The 13,443-nt window shown below is 40.5% G+C and overlaps 1 protein-coding gene across 1 annotated transcript; it reads left to right on the forward strand.

Annotated features, from left to right (window-relative positions):
• Positions 1-3,663: 3,663 nt before the first annotated feature.
• LOC143030252 (uncharacterized) lies at positions 3,664-9,463 on the forward strand. The gene is made up of 5 exons (XM_076193410.1): positions 3,664-4,084; positions 4,240-6,411; positions 6,772-7,103; positions 7,389-7,985; positions 9,380-9,463. Exons 1-5 carry the CDS (start codon positions 3,664-3,666, stop codon positions 9,461-9,463), a joined length of 3,606 nt encoding a protein of 1,201 aa, XP_076049525.1.
• The last annotated feature ends 3,980 nt before the right edge of the window (positions 9,464-13,443 follow it).

Here is a 13,443-nt window from a genome sequence, read left to right on the forward strand (position 1 = left end):
TGTGAGGACGTGGTGAGGGAAGAAGGGAGAGGGGAAGGGAGGAGGAGGTGCAGTGGAAGGAGAATTGGCAGGAAAGGACGTAGAAGGGTGGACATGAACAGTGGGAAGAGGAGGAACAGGAAGAGGAACAAGAGGAGGAAGGGGAACAAGAAGAGGAACAAGAGGAGGAAGAGGAACAAGGACAGGAGGACAATGACGGGGAGAAGGGTCAGAGGCGAGAAGAGAAGCGTAAGTAGGAACAGCAGAAGACAAGCGAGGCTAGAAAGAGTGGGAATATGGACGATGAGAGAGAGAACGAGGCTGGAAGGCAAACAGTTCAACCATAAATGAGAATATCTGAGAAGTGAGATGGAGGGCCAAGACAATATCAACAAAAATAACAATACATATAGAAATTACAGGCAAGACAAAGGAGGAAATAATTAAGAGAAATTTTCTGAAACGTAGCAAGAAGGGAGAGAAGGAAGGGCAAAAGGATGAGCATACGTGAAAATGGGACGCAAGAAAGGAGACAAAGAAGAAAAAATGGTAAAAGAAAAAAATACAGAAAACTTTAAGAAATGAGAGGAAGAAGGCGCAAAGAAGGCGCAAGGGGAGAGTGTCAACAAATGACAGAGATGAAAACGAGACAAAATAGAGGAAAGGAAAGTAGTACACGGCGAACCTGTGAGGCATAAAGAGAAAATCATGCCCCCCAGGACCAGAGGATAAACCAAGATATACGAGGAGAGAATGAAAAACAGAAATTGATGATGAGAATTGCAAGAAAGAGATCTCCAGGACATAAAGGGGTGAGGAAAGTTTGTAACTGGAAGACCATAGAGAATATTGTGCAACAGCAGATTTTAAGAAATGCTAGAAAATATTACGATCTAAACCAAACAGAACGTACTGGAACAATACCTACTTTTTCATATAATAATGAGTTGCCCAGGGCTAGAAAGGACAGGGTCAACGAAACAAAAGGGTCTACATTCAATAGCTCCGGGAGATCAAAGGCAAGAATATCACATGTCAAAAGACAGGAACCTTCGTAATACTCTTCTTCCTTTTGAAACGGACCAAGAGCTTCGGAGTTCCGCCGTGGAGGCAAAGAATGACTATTGCCTTTGACTCTCACGAAGTGCATCACAATACAGAAGCTATTGGATTCTTCAAAGTGGCCAGACGCCACAATCCTGTGTCGTTTATCACCAGGATGAAATATTTTGAATAAGGTTAAAAGCGATCAGTTAGGTTATTACTGTGAATAATTCAAGCGCCTTATTTCCCTTTTTAACTTCGTTGTATTACTTTTATGAAGAGAAATATTTCTGCATAACTCATTAGCCCTTTACGGTTGTAGTAACACAATTCATTTAATTTAGAGACGTGCTCTTCATCACCAACTGCCCATTTTACAACACCAAGTCACACTGCCTTACTTACGAAGAGAGTCGAAGAGAGATGGAGAGAGAGAGAAAGAGAATAAAAGAAAAGAAGAAGACGAAGACAAGGAAGAGGAAAGAAGAAAAAGAAGAATAAAAAGAACATGAAGACGAAGAAAAAGAAGAAAAAGAAGAAGAAAAAGATGAAGAGGAAGAGGAAAATGATGAAGAAGCAAAAAAATGTGAAGAAAAAGATGTAAAGGAAAAAAAAATGACGAAGAAGAAAAAGAAAAAGAAGAAGAATATGAAGAAGAAGCAGAAAAAAAGACGAAAATATGAATAAGAAGAAGCAGAAGCCAAAGATAAAGAAGAAAAAAAGAAAAAGAAGAACACAAAAAGAAGAAAACACGAAGAAGAAGAAGAAAAAGAAGAACAAGAACAAGAAAAAGAAGAAAGACAAGAACAAGAAGAAAAAGAAGAAAAAGAAGATGAAGAAGAAAAAGAAGAAGAAAAAGAAGAGGGACAAGAATAAGAAAAAGAAGAAGAAGACGAAGAAGAAGAAAACGAAGAAGATGAAGACGAAGGAAATGAAGACGAAGAAGAAGAAAAAGGTGAATAAAAAGATGAAGAAGAAGAAGAAGAAGAAGAAGAAGAAGAAGAAGAAGAAGAAGAAGAAGAAGAACACGAACATGAAGAAGAAGAACAAGAAGAAGATGAAGAAGAATATGAAGAAGAATACGAAGAAGAAGACGAAGAAGAAGAAGAAGTAGAAGACGAGGAAGAAGAAGAAGAAGAAGATAAAGAAGAAGAAGAAGCTAAAGAAGAAGTAGAAGACGAGGAAGAAGAAGAAGAAGATGAATAAGGAGAAGATGAAGAAGAAGCAAAAGAAGAAAATGAAGAAGAAGTAGAAGAAGAAGAACACGGGGAAGAACATGATGAAAAACACGAAGAAGAATATGATGAAAAACACGAAGAATAACACGAAGAGGAACACGAGGAAGAACAAGAAGAAGACGAACACGATGATGAAAAACACGAAGAACACGAAGAAGAACACCAAGAACACGTAGATGAACATGAAGAACAATAAGAACATGAAGAACACGAAAAACATGAAAAAGAACACGAAGAAGAAGAAAAAGAAGAATTTTCAGCATTTGCATTTTCTTTAGAGCAGCGTCTCTCAACCTTTTTACCCTTGCGTAACCTTTAAAATAAATTGCATGTATCAAGGAACTCCTGCGTAAATATATATATATAACTCTCTAAAAAAAATTCTAGAGCGCTCCCGATCTGAGTCGGCCGGCCCGGGGGTGTCTGCGACTTCCATTGTGTTTCTGGGACACCCCGCCGGCCTAGCTGTAAGCGTACATTTGAAAGTTAACGGGTTGGGGTTTCTGAACTACGGCCCCCTTCTCGGAGTTGGTTATCGTTAAATGGCTAAAGAAACTGAAGCTCAGAGAAAGAGGAGGATACGACATTTCTGGAGTTGGGTCACCACGAAGAAGAGCCAAGACAAGAAAAATGTACAAAACAATAAAGCGCTTTTCAACAAGTTAACAGCAGAGCACTCTTCTTTATTCCCTTCTCTATACGCTGATAACCAACGTTTCTGTTTGGAGAAGGACATTAAAGAGTTTCATCGGAAAACTCTGTCTCTCAACAAGATTCTTCGAGATAGTAAGGACTATGAATACGAAGATTCTCCATTCCCTTATTGGAAGAAGCGATTAATGAAGAAACGTCAGATAATTTCATTAAGCATTACTTTGCGGGATACAAGAGTTATGCCAATAACGGAGGAAAGTGGTGCCATAAGACGTACCAGAAGCACTACCTTGAACGGATCTTTAAGAAGTACAAAGTGGCTGAAAAGAGGAACAAACACGCTATAAAGAAGGTCCAAAGAGAAACAGAACAGAAGAAGAAAAGAATACAGTTAGAAGCAGAAGAGAAAGAAAGAACAGAGCGGAGAAAGGAGGAAGCTGAACGAAAGAAGAAGTTAGCCGAAGAAAAGGAAAGAGAAGCTACAGCAAAGGCGAAGGAATTAGAGAGAAAGAGACTCGAGGCCGTAGAAGCTTCAAGGAGGAAAAAGGAAGAGAGGGAACAAAGACTTCTCGAGACAGAGACGTTTAGAGCCAATAGAGAAAATAACAGAGAGAAAATGAAGAAATACAAAGAGATACTAGCAAGACAAGAGAAAGGAATAATGTTAGTAACAGAAGAAGATAAGAAGTTACTCGAAAAAGTCCGGGAGGAAAAGAAGGAACATTGGGAAGGGGGGATAAAGCTTGAAATGACGGATTACGAAGAAGACTGTAGTGGTTTGAAAGCACGAATAAGGGACACCTACGACGTTGTGGAACACAGCATTGGAAAACTTGGCGACGTAAAGTGCAAGTACTGTGATGCTTTAAGGTGGAAAAGGGAGACAGAGGGTTTGTGTTGTAGATCGGGACAAATCCCAGCTGTGAAACCCTCTGAGATAAAAAACGAAGAGTTCAAATCACTATTTGAAGGTGTTACCCCTCTTTCTAAAAGATTTCTTAAGAACACAATCGGGTTTAATACTGTCTTTAGTTTCAGTTCCTTTGCAACATCCAAGAAATTGGAAAATGCAGCTGAAAAAGCTATGGTGTACAAGATAAAGGGTGCTATATACCACAGAACCAGTTATGTGAGGCCAGAGTTATTAGTGGGAGACAAGGAGACTCGAGGTATGGGACGAAGAAAAGTTTTCAACGGAGAACGGACTTAACACGGAGAAGACCTAACGGGGTTGTCGATAACTTCCTAGATCTCTATTTCTATAACAGTAGAGAGGAACAAATTAGACTCAGAACCTATAAAGTCTCTAAGTTGTTTTTGGAAGCACCTATAAGCGAGGAGAAAAAATCAACGAAATCCAGAAGAGAAATAGAAGAAAGAGAGTACAACGAGAACGAGGAGATAATTCGTATAATATTCAACTACCTTCTCGAAAACAATAAGTGTTTGAGACAGATTTTGTCTGAAATAGAAAACTCCAGGGAACTGATAGCATTGCATATTGAAAAGCATAAAGAGATACCACAAATGAATCTCCAACTTAAAGCGGTTGAAAACTTTGAAACGAAGGAACATAAAGGAGTTTACCACCTTCCGACATCAAATGTGACTGTGGGTGGTATAGTGAATCTAGACGACGAGCACGATCCTCTTTTAATAAAGATAACCAGTCCCAAGAAGGATTCGAAATATAAAATTAGGTTTGTGGATCACACCAGTTTCTTTTATGATCCGTTCCAGTACCCTTTATTGATACCCAACGGAGATATGGGTTACACGTATCTTTTGCGGTCTCTGAAGGCTAACAAAGCTGGGAACGAGAAGAAGATTTCTCCGTGCGCATATTACGCTTCTATGTTTATGGAAAGAGAGAACTGTTTCACAGCTCTCTTTCAATGTCGAACACTGTTCCAGAGGTTCGTTATTGACTGTTACGTGAAGGCTGAATCAAATCGATTAGATTATATCCGTTTTAACCAACATGAAATCAGAAAAGAGAGGTCCGATATTCTTAAGAGTGATTCAGCCCATAAAGGACAACGAGTGCTACTTCCTAAGTGTTTCGTGGGAGGCCCGAGATACATGAAAGAGATGCAACAGGATGCGTTAAGTTTTGTGTCAAGATACGGTTCTCCGGATTTTTTCATAACTTTCACTATGAATCCGAAATGGAAAGAATTGACACTATACGGCGACACTATTAACGTCTGTAATCGTCCAGATATAGTTAGTCGTGTTTTTAAACTCAAGGTAGACCAACTAATGAGAGAGTTATTAACAGATAAAATATTCGGAGAAGTCTCAGTTCATTTGTACAGCATTGAGTGGCAGAAAAGAGGCTTGCCTCACGTTCACATTCTTCTATGGATGAAACGTAAAGTGACTGAAAATACCGTTTCGAGCCTAATATCCGCCGAGATACCCGACAAGAAAAAACACCCAGAACTGTATGATATTGTTACCACTAACATGATACACGGACCGTGCATAGGCTATGATGAAAGCTCCGTGTGTTGTAATGGGAAGAAAAACGATAGAGGGACGTGCCAGAAAGATTTTCCGAAACAGTGCCGTTCAACGATAAAATTCGGAAACAACGGCTACCCTCTCTACAGGAGAAGAGCTGTGGGAGAAGGAGGTTTTTCCTTTGTGAAAAAGTTAAAGGGACAGGAAGTAACTATCGACAACTCATGGGTGGTGCCTTACAACCCCTATCTTTGCTTGAGATTTAACTCTCACATAAACGTAGAGTGTTCAAATTCTATTAAGGCTATAGCGTACGTTACAAAGTACGTCAACAAAGGATGTGACAGAGTTCTATTCACTAAAACCGAGGGAACCGAAGAAATCAATGAAATTAAGAACTTCACGGATGCAAGATTCGTTAACTCCAACGAAGCAACTTGGAAGATATTTAGATTCCCCATACACAGTAGTTACCCTCCTGTTATGAATCTGGACCTCCATTTAAAGGACGAAAACGAAGTATTCTTCAACGCCGATTCCTCAAAGGCAGACATAAAAAAGAAGGCAAACAGAGATACTCAGTTGACAGCATTTTTCAAATTATGTAGCGTTAACGAATACGCAGCCACCCTAACTTACAACGAAGTAGCTGCTTACTTCAAGTACAGCATTCCGAAATCATGTTGGGAGGAGAGGAAAGGTAACACTCACGCTATTGGAAGGATAAGAGCTGTAACGAACAAGACAGTAGAACTGTTCTATATGAGAATGCTTCTAACCCACAAGAGAGGTCCCAAATCCTTCGAAGACCTCAGGATGGTGGACGGTGTACTCTACGGAACTTACAGGGAAGCCGTTAAGGGAATGGGTCTTTTAAAAGATGAAGAGACTTGGAAACAGACTATCCTGGAGATAATAAACTACACAAATGACCGCAAAGAACTTCGTTCGACTTACGCTAGCATGTTAGTGTTCTCGGATCTAGAAGACCAGAAAGATATCTGGGAAGAAACAAAGGATCTCTTCTCGAGTGATTTTCTATATCTTAGAGGGTTGAAGGATTACAACGACGAAATATACCTCGATGCTCTTGACGACATCCAAGAACAAGTTTTCAGTTGTGGAGGAGGAAACATAGTCCACTACGGCTTACCTTCTTCCAGAAATGGAGAAAAGTCTTCAAACGTGATAAGGAGGGAGAAAGCCTATAATTCTAAAGAATTGTCCGAGACAGTGGAGAGAGCTCTCCCTCTATTAAACAGAGAGCAGAAGATTTGTTACGATAAAATCATTGAAAGTGTTGGTTGTGAGACGGAAAACAAAAGCAAAGCGTTCTTCTTAAATGCACCTGGTGGGACAGGAAAGTCCTTCCTTTTGAATCTTCTTCTAGACACAGTTCGTTCGAAGAGTAAAGTGACTTTAGCTGTGGCTTCTTCGGGTATAGCAGCTACTGTCCTTCACGGGGGAAGAACTGCCCATAATATGTTCAAGATACCACTGATGGAACATAACGAAAGAAAAACATGCAACATAAAGCACAAGTCCGAACTAGCTCGATTGCTTCTTATGTCTTCTTTGATTGTGTGGGACGAAGCAGTGATGGCAAATAAGAACACAATCTCAGCCCTGGATATCACTTTGAGGGACCTTTCCGGTCTTGATATTTTCATGGGAGGAAAGACGTTCGTTTGTGCTGGAGACTTTAGACAGATATTACCAGTTGTAAGAGGAGGAGGAAAGAACGACGATTTGAACAGTTGTCTGAAATCAAGTTACTTTTGGCCTTTCTTCGAAGAGTTAGAACTGATAAAGAACGTTCGACTTAAGAGTGAAGACGAAGAAAACATAAACTTTGCAGAGAAATTATTAGAAGTTGGAGAAGGAAAGTACAAAGAGTGTCACTTCGGAGAAGGTTTCGGGGTGTTAGTTGACAGCAGAGAAGAGTTAGTTGAAAGAGTGTACAGAGGAATGGGAGAGAACATATTTAACGTCTCTTTCTTTGAAAAGAGAGCTATAATATCTCCCACGAACAACGACGTCGAAATCATTAACGAGTTTGTGTACAATAAAGTGATTGGTAAGGAAGTGGTTTACATGAGCGTAGATGTCGGTTGTGAATCAATAGAAGGGATGGACGTTCAGGCGTCAGTTTTCAATTCTATGGATAGCCCTTCCATTCCTCCACACAAATTAAGGTTGAAGGAAGGAGCAATTGTGATGGTTATGAGGAACATTTGCCCTCCGAAAATCTGTAATGGGACTAGAGTTATGGTAACAAATTTGAGAAGGAACGTTATTGTTGGAAAGATTTTAACTGGTGTGTACAGGAACACACAGATCTTACTTCCTAGAGTTACTTTAGAGGCAACAGACACCCCTGTAGCCTTCAAGAGATACCAGTTCCCTGTCAGACTCTGTTACGCTATGACAATAAATAAGTCCCAGGGGCAGACGTTTGAGAAGTGTGGTGTGCTACTGGATTCATCACAGTGCTTCGCACACGGTCAACTATACGTAGCGTGTTCTAGAGTTACAAGCCACGATTCCCTCATAGTTTTTCCAGGATATACAAAGAAAGGGGAAGAATACGAGTTGAGACCTTGGGTGAATTGCGTTTATGAAGAGGTGTTCTGTGATGTGGATAAAAGTAAAGTTTCTTCTTTGGAGGATTTAATCTTTGAAGATAACTCTGAAACCTCAAGGATACCAGAAGAGGAACCCGATCAATCCATAGTCAGCATATCACGTTCTGTGTTCGAGAAAACAGAAGGAGAAGTAGCTGCGATGATCTTACCAGAAGAACTCTTCGAAGAAAACTACTTGAGTCGAGGGGAAATGGAGGATAAAATTGAAGAAATCGAAGAGAAGATTGGAGAGAAGATTGAGGAGAAGATCGGAGCTAAGGATACCAAAAACGAAGAAAGATTTGAAAAGATTGTCTACGAAATAGATGAGATTAAAACCATGTTGAAGGATTTCGTAAAGAGAAAGAATAGCAGCGAAGAAGAGGACAGCGAAGAAGAACTCACACCCAAGAGAAAAAAGAAGAAACTACATTAAATGTATAGTTCTAAGGTGTTTTAAGTAAAAGGCAGATGAAAATCTTTGGTTTTATTAACTTTTTTATGTGTATCATCAATGCCCGAAGGGCTGGGTGCGAAGCACCCGGGGGCGGAGCCCGCCTCGCCGCAGGCCAAGCACTCCTGGCAAAGCCAGGGCCGGCGAAGCCGGGTGCTTGTTAAATAAAAAAAAAAATGCTTTAGCTTGTCTCACTTGTTCTCGCGGAACCCTTAGGGACCTTTTGCGGAACCTTAGGGTCCAGATGAAGCAGATGAAGAAAAAGAAAAATATGAAGAAGAAGAAGTAGAATCCAAAGATGGAGGAGAAGAAGAAGAAGAAGAAAAAGATGAAAAAGAAGAAGAAGAAGAAGAAGAAGAAGAAGAAGAAGAAGAAGAAGAAGAAGAAGAAGAAGAAGAAGAAGAAGAAGAAGAAGAAGAAGAGGAAGAAGGAGAACACAAATAAGAAGAAAAAGAACACGAAGAAGAAAACGAAGAAGAAGAAGACGACGAGGAAGACGAAGAAGAAGAGGAAGAAGAAGAAGAAGAAGACGAAGAAGAAGCAAAAGAAGAAGAAAAAGAATAAGAAGACGAACATGAAGAAAAGAAACACGAAGAAGACGAAGAACACGTAGATGAACATGAAGAACACTAAGAAGAACACGAAGAACACAAAGAAGAAGAAGAAGAAGAAGAATTTTCAGCCTTTGCATTCCTTCTTGAGCAGCGTTTCTCAAGCTTTTTACCCTTGCGTAAACTTTAAAATAAATTGCATGTCTCAAGGAACCTCTGCGCAGAAAAAAAAACATATACCATATCTTTCTCATTTTATTACTATAACGAAGAATATGTCGTCCGTGTTTAATTATATTACGTATATGAAATTAAATAAAAAATCAAAAGTGCATTAGCTTATCTCACTTGTTCTTGCGGAACCCTTAGGGACCTTTTGCTCTTGAGTTTGAGGCGATCCGACTCTTGATCGTCGCTCCCAAAGGTCAGCTCTTCCTGAATGATCCCAAATGAAGGACCCGCGTATGCTATTGGACTGATCCTACTGCACCACTGAACAATTGCTTATTTCTACTTTTCTGTCATTTCCAAACTCTGTCGTTATCTATATACGTTATGATATTATCAAACTTCTGTTTTTTTTTCTTTTTGCAAGACTGCCCAGCGACCCTGAGAAACATCCTCGCGACCTTCATTTGGGTTGCAGCCAAAAAAATGTGTGAAACCAGTCCTTTGTTGACTGCCCAGGCCGAATTTGGCGTGTTCCTTTTGCCTGCCGCTGGGAGATTTTATTCAGACCTACTCCTGTGGCCAAAGGGGCACAAGGGACTTCTTCTTGGTTGGGACTGGAACCAGGTGCTTTCATTCAGCGGCATAGGCATCTTTCTTCTCGGTGACGCAGTTTGCCAACGCTCCTATCCTTTTTTCTTTTCTTTTTTTCAAAGGAGCGTTTTTCGTCTCGAAATGGCCTTTTTCTTCCTTGTGGCTCGAGTCGGGCGCTTCCAATCAGCGACATACTCCCTCTTTATCTCTTCCTGGCACAATTTACCAAAGCTCCCTTTTATCTTACTTCTTTTCTAGGGAGCTTTTTTCTTCTGGTTCCTATGGTTCCCTCAGATATAAGGGGGTCATCTTTGACGACGACGACGACGCCCCGGAGACCTCAGAGCCCTTCCTCCACTCCCGACATGGGCTCACAGCAGTCGCAGCTTCTGCGGGTGCTGCTGATGCCGGAGGTCAGGGCTCCCTCCTCCACGCCCTCCATGGGCTCACAGCAGTCACAGCCAACACGTCCTGCTGCTGCTGCTTCTGCCGGAGGGCGGGACTTCCAGGCGCTTTCTCTTAGCACCGGCTGCCTTAGTATTGTCTTTCTTTCTGTTCGAAGGCAGTCTCCTGTTCCTTGTGGTCTCCACGATGGAGACTGGGCGCAGTTCCACCAACCGGACGGTTTTTTATCCTGCCCATGATAGTGTTCTTCATGGTTGCTGTGTCTTGGCATCTTGAAGAATCCTCCTCCACAAACTTCGAGTTGCCCTTCGCCAGACGCGAGGCTCCCCCTCTTCGAAGGCGGACGAGACAGATTTGCAAAATTGTGCCGACCATGACGGAAAGAACGAAGATGCATTTCTCCAACCCCTATCATCATTTGCCTCCATATATATGTTTCTATACACACACACACTGTTAGGGTGGCTACTAACATACAGCAACAAATATACATGTTAATAAATAAAAACAACGGGAAAATATACATAAAAATACAAGGGTCACCATAACATATAGGTCGGCCACCACCACTCGGGGACCCCACCGAGCAAACAAAAAGAAAATTTGGATGACCGCGACTGGAGAACACACACAAAAAAAAAAAAAAAAAAAAAAACGGCACAAGAAAAGTGTGGGACGAAATGTGTCAACAGCACACCCTAAACATTAACACAACATAAATACAATACAAACACAAGAGATACACAAAGGGAAACTTAGTACAAGTACCAGAAATATATACAGTAACTATACAAATACAAGAATACACAAAAGAACTGGCGCCAGTGAGAACACCCAAAGACACAGCAATTGCCGGACGTCCGGGACATGATACTTAATAGCTAAACATTACAAAATACAATTCAAGACTAAACAATAGTTACACATTATACCTAAGAAAGGGACACAAAAATGGTAAACATCACAACGAATACATCATGAATACATCATAGGCAATACACAAATAAAGTTTAAGTAGATACAGGACCCCTTGACCGAAGATTATAATGATGAGGGGTAGATATACAAGGCATAGTTCGTACTGGGGACATTAGGGGAGGCTGGATCAATGCAGGGATAGGCACTTTTGTAACCTTAAGCCTATTCTTTCCATCTCCATACTACATACATACATACATACATATACCAAAGGCTTTTCCGCCTTACACGAGGGTAGCCAAAAAGAAAGAGGCATACAAACCACTCCCACCCATCCTCATACTACCTACCACAATTATCAAGCACTTCATCTCAAATACGCCCACATTCTTCCTTTCTGTATCCTACAGAGATGATACAGTAATGTCAGCACAAGCACTTCCTCATATAATCTTCTCTTTGCCTTCATCCTCAGGTACCTATTTCTCATAACATTCTTCCTACCAGATATTTCTTTTCCTCCTTTACTATCAATTCAACTCCACTTCTACAAATGCCACATGCGACTCTACTCTCTCCAGTCTCTCACTTGCAACCCACCACCACTCCTTGTACATTTCATCACCTTACTTATGAACAGAGTCGAAGAGAGATGGAGAGTAAAAGAAAAGAAGACATTATTATACTTTTTATTTATTCATTTATCTATTTATCATTATTATCATTTTTTCGCATCCGACCTAGATATGGACCGAAAGGTCTCCTGTCGGCATGCTCCGCCTTTGTAATCCTTTGTAAGAAAAGAAGATGGTGAAGAATAAATAGAATATGAAGACGAGGAAAAAGAAGAAAGAGAATAGGAAAAAGATGAAAAAGAAGAAAAAGATCAAGAAGAAAAAGATCAAGAAGAAAAAGAAAATGAATAAGAAAAAAAATTACGAAGAAGACCTCAGCTAGAGAGCTCGTTTTTCTGCACAGACACCAGCTAGCGAATACCTGTGAAATTTATATCTCCGAATAGTGTTAAGTGATTGTGTTGTGTTTTTGTAATTGTATACGTATAGCGCTATACAGTTACAGATATAAGATAAAGTGTAGTGTTCTATTTAAATTTTCACCTCCCTTGTAGTCACTGTCACCACCACTGTCAGACCTCTTCCTCTATTCTGTTAGTAGTCACTTAATTTCCCCTCACGTCTTTTCTTATAAGTTTTCCAGTCCTTTTTAAGCAGTAGGCCCCATGCCTAGTTTCCAAGTTCATTAGGCCCCATGCCTAGTATTTGTCTTGTACTTCAATTCAGTCCTGAGGTTAAGGAAAATGGATTAGTTTTTCCTCTTTCACTGTAATTACGCTCACTGGGGTACACTCAGGATCTCTCTCTCTACTCGACTCCCACACCCTCTCCCGAGATCCCCGTATCATACGCTAAGCTACCTTCGTCTGACGTCACTAATTTTTCTAATCCAATCTCCTCTGACTTCTCAAATAAATGTCACTCCTTATGGGCGTGACTTTGAATTCATGCACCAATAGTTTTTCCTCCTTCTCCACCTTTTCTCCAATCCGGAAAGCCGTTACAATGTCACTAGCAATATCGTTTACCTCAGCTTAGTCAAACGAAAAATAACTTTGCGCTTACAGAGTTTTGATTACATCAGATATTATAAAACAGTCACCACCGTCGGTGTGTTTACATAGACATAACGTCGCCTTCAATGTTATTAAACAGCAGGCGCCGAGCCTGAACTCGCTGACCCAGCACATGCCTCCCAACCCGATTTGCATTCGCTACCGGCCTCTTACAGGCCTCGGCAGCTACCGTTGGTCGTCCCGACCAATTTCTTATTTCCCTCTTACAGGGCTTGCTAATATATTTCTAGAATAAGCTAATCTACCCTTGCGTCATTGTTATCAAGAAATAAGCTATCCTCCAAAATACATCATTCATGCAATAAATTGGGAATAATACATAAACATAATACCTATAAATGTGAATAACATGCATGTCAATATATAAGGCACTAAAATCGTACATATAAATTAAGCGGTTACATGGTTGACTTGCCTTGACAGAGCCAATCTCCGGAATACAACAAAGGCAATCAGTGCTGCCACTAACACTGAAAGCAAAGGTATGAAAAGAATTGGTAGTATATGTAAATCATTTGAGGGAGATCTTTACAATGGTCTTCTCTTAATTTTCAAGGGAGGAGAGTTTTCAGGCAATGTGAAGTTGAAGGGTGAAATGTAGGTGTCATCAGTTAAATGCATTGTATTAAGGGTATTGGAAATTGTGGAAATAGTGTCTGCATGCAATTCGCAGTTATCTTGAATAGAGACAAGACCT

Source organism: Oratosquilla oratoria, chromosome 12 (assembly GCF_046742065.1).
Source record: "Oratosquilla oratoria isolate Oo_2021 chromosome 12, ASM4674206v1, whole genome shotgun sequence".
Classification (NCBI taxonomy): Eukaryota; Metazoa; Arthropoda; class Malacostraca; order Stomatopoda; family Squillidae; genus Oratosquilla; species Oratosquilla oratoria.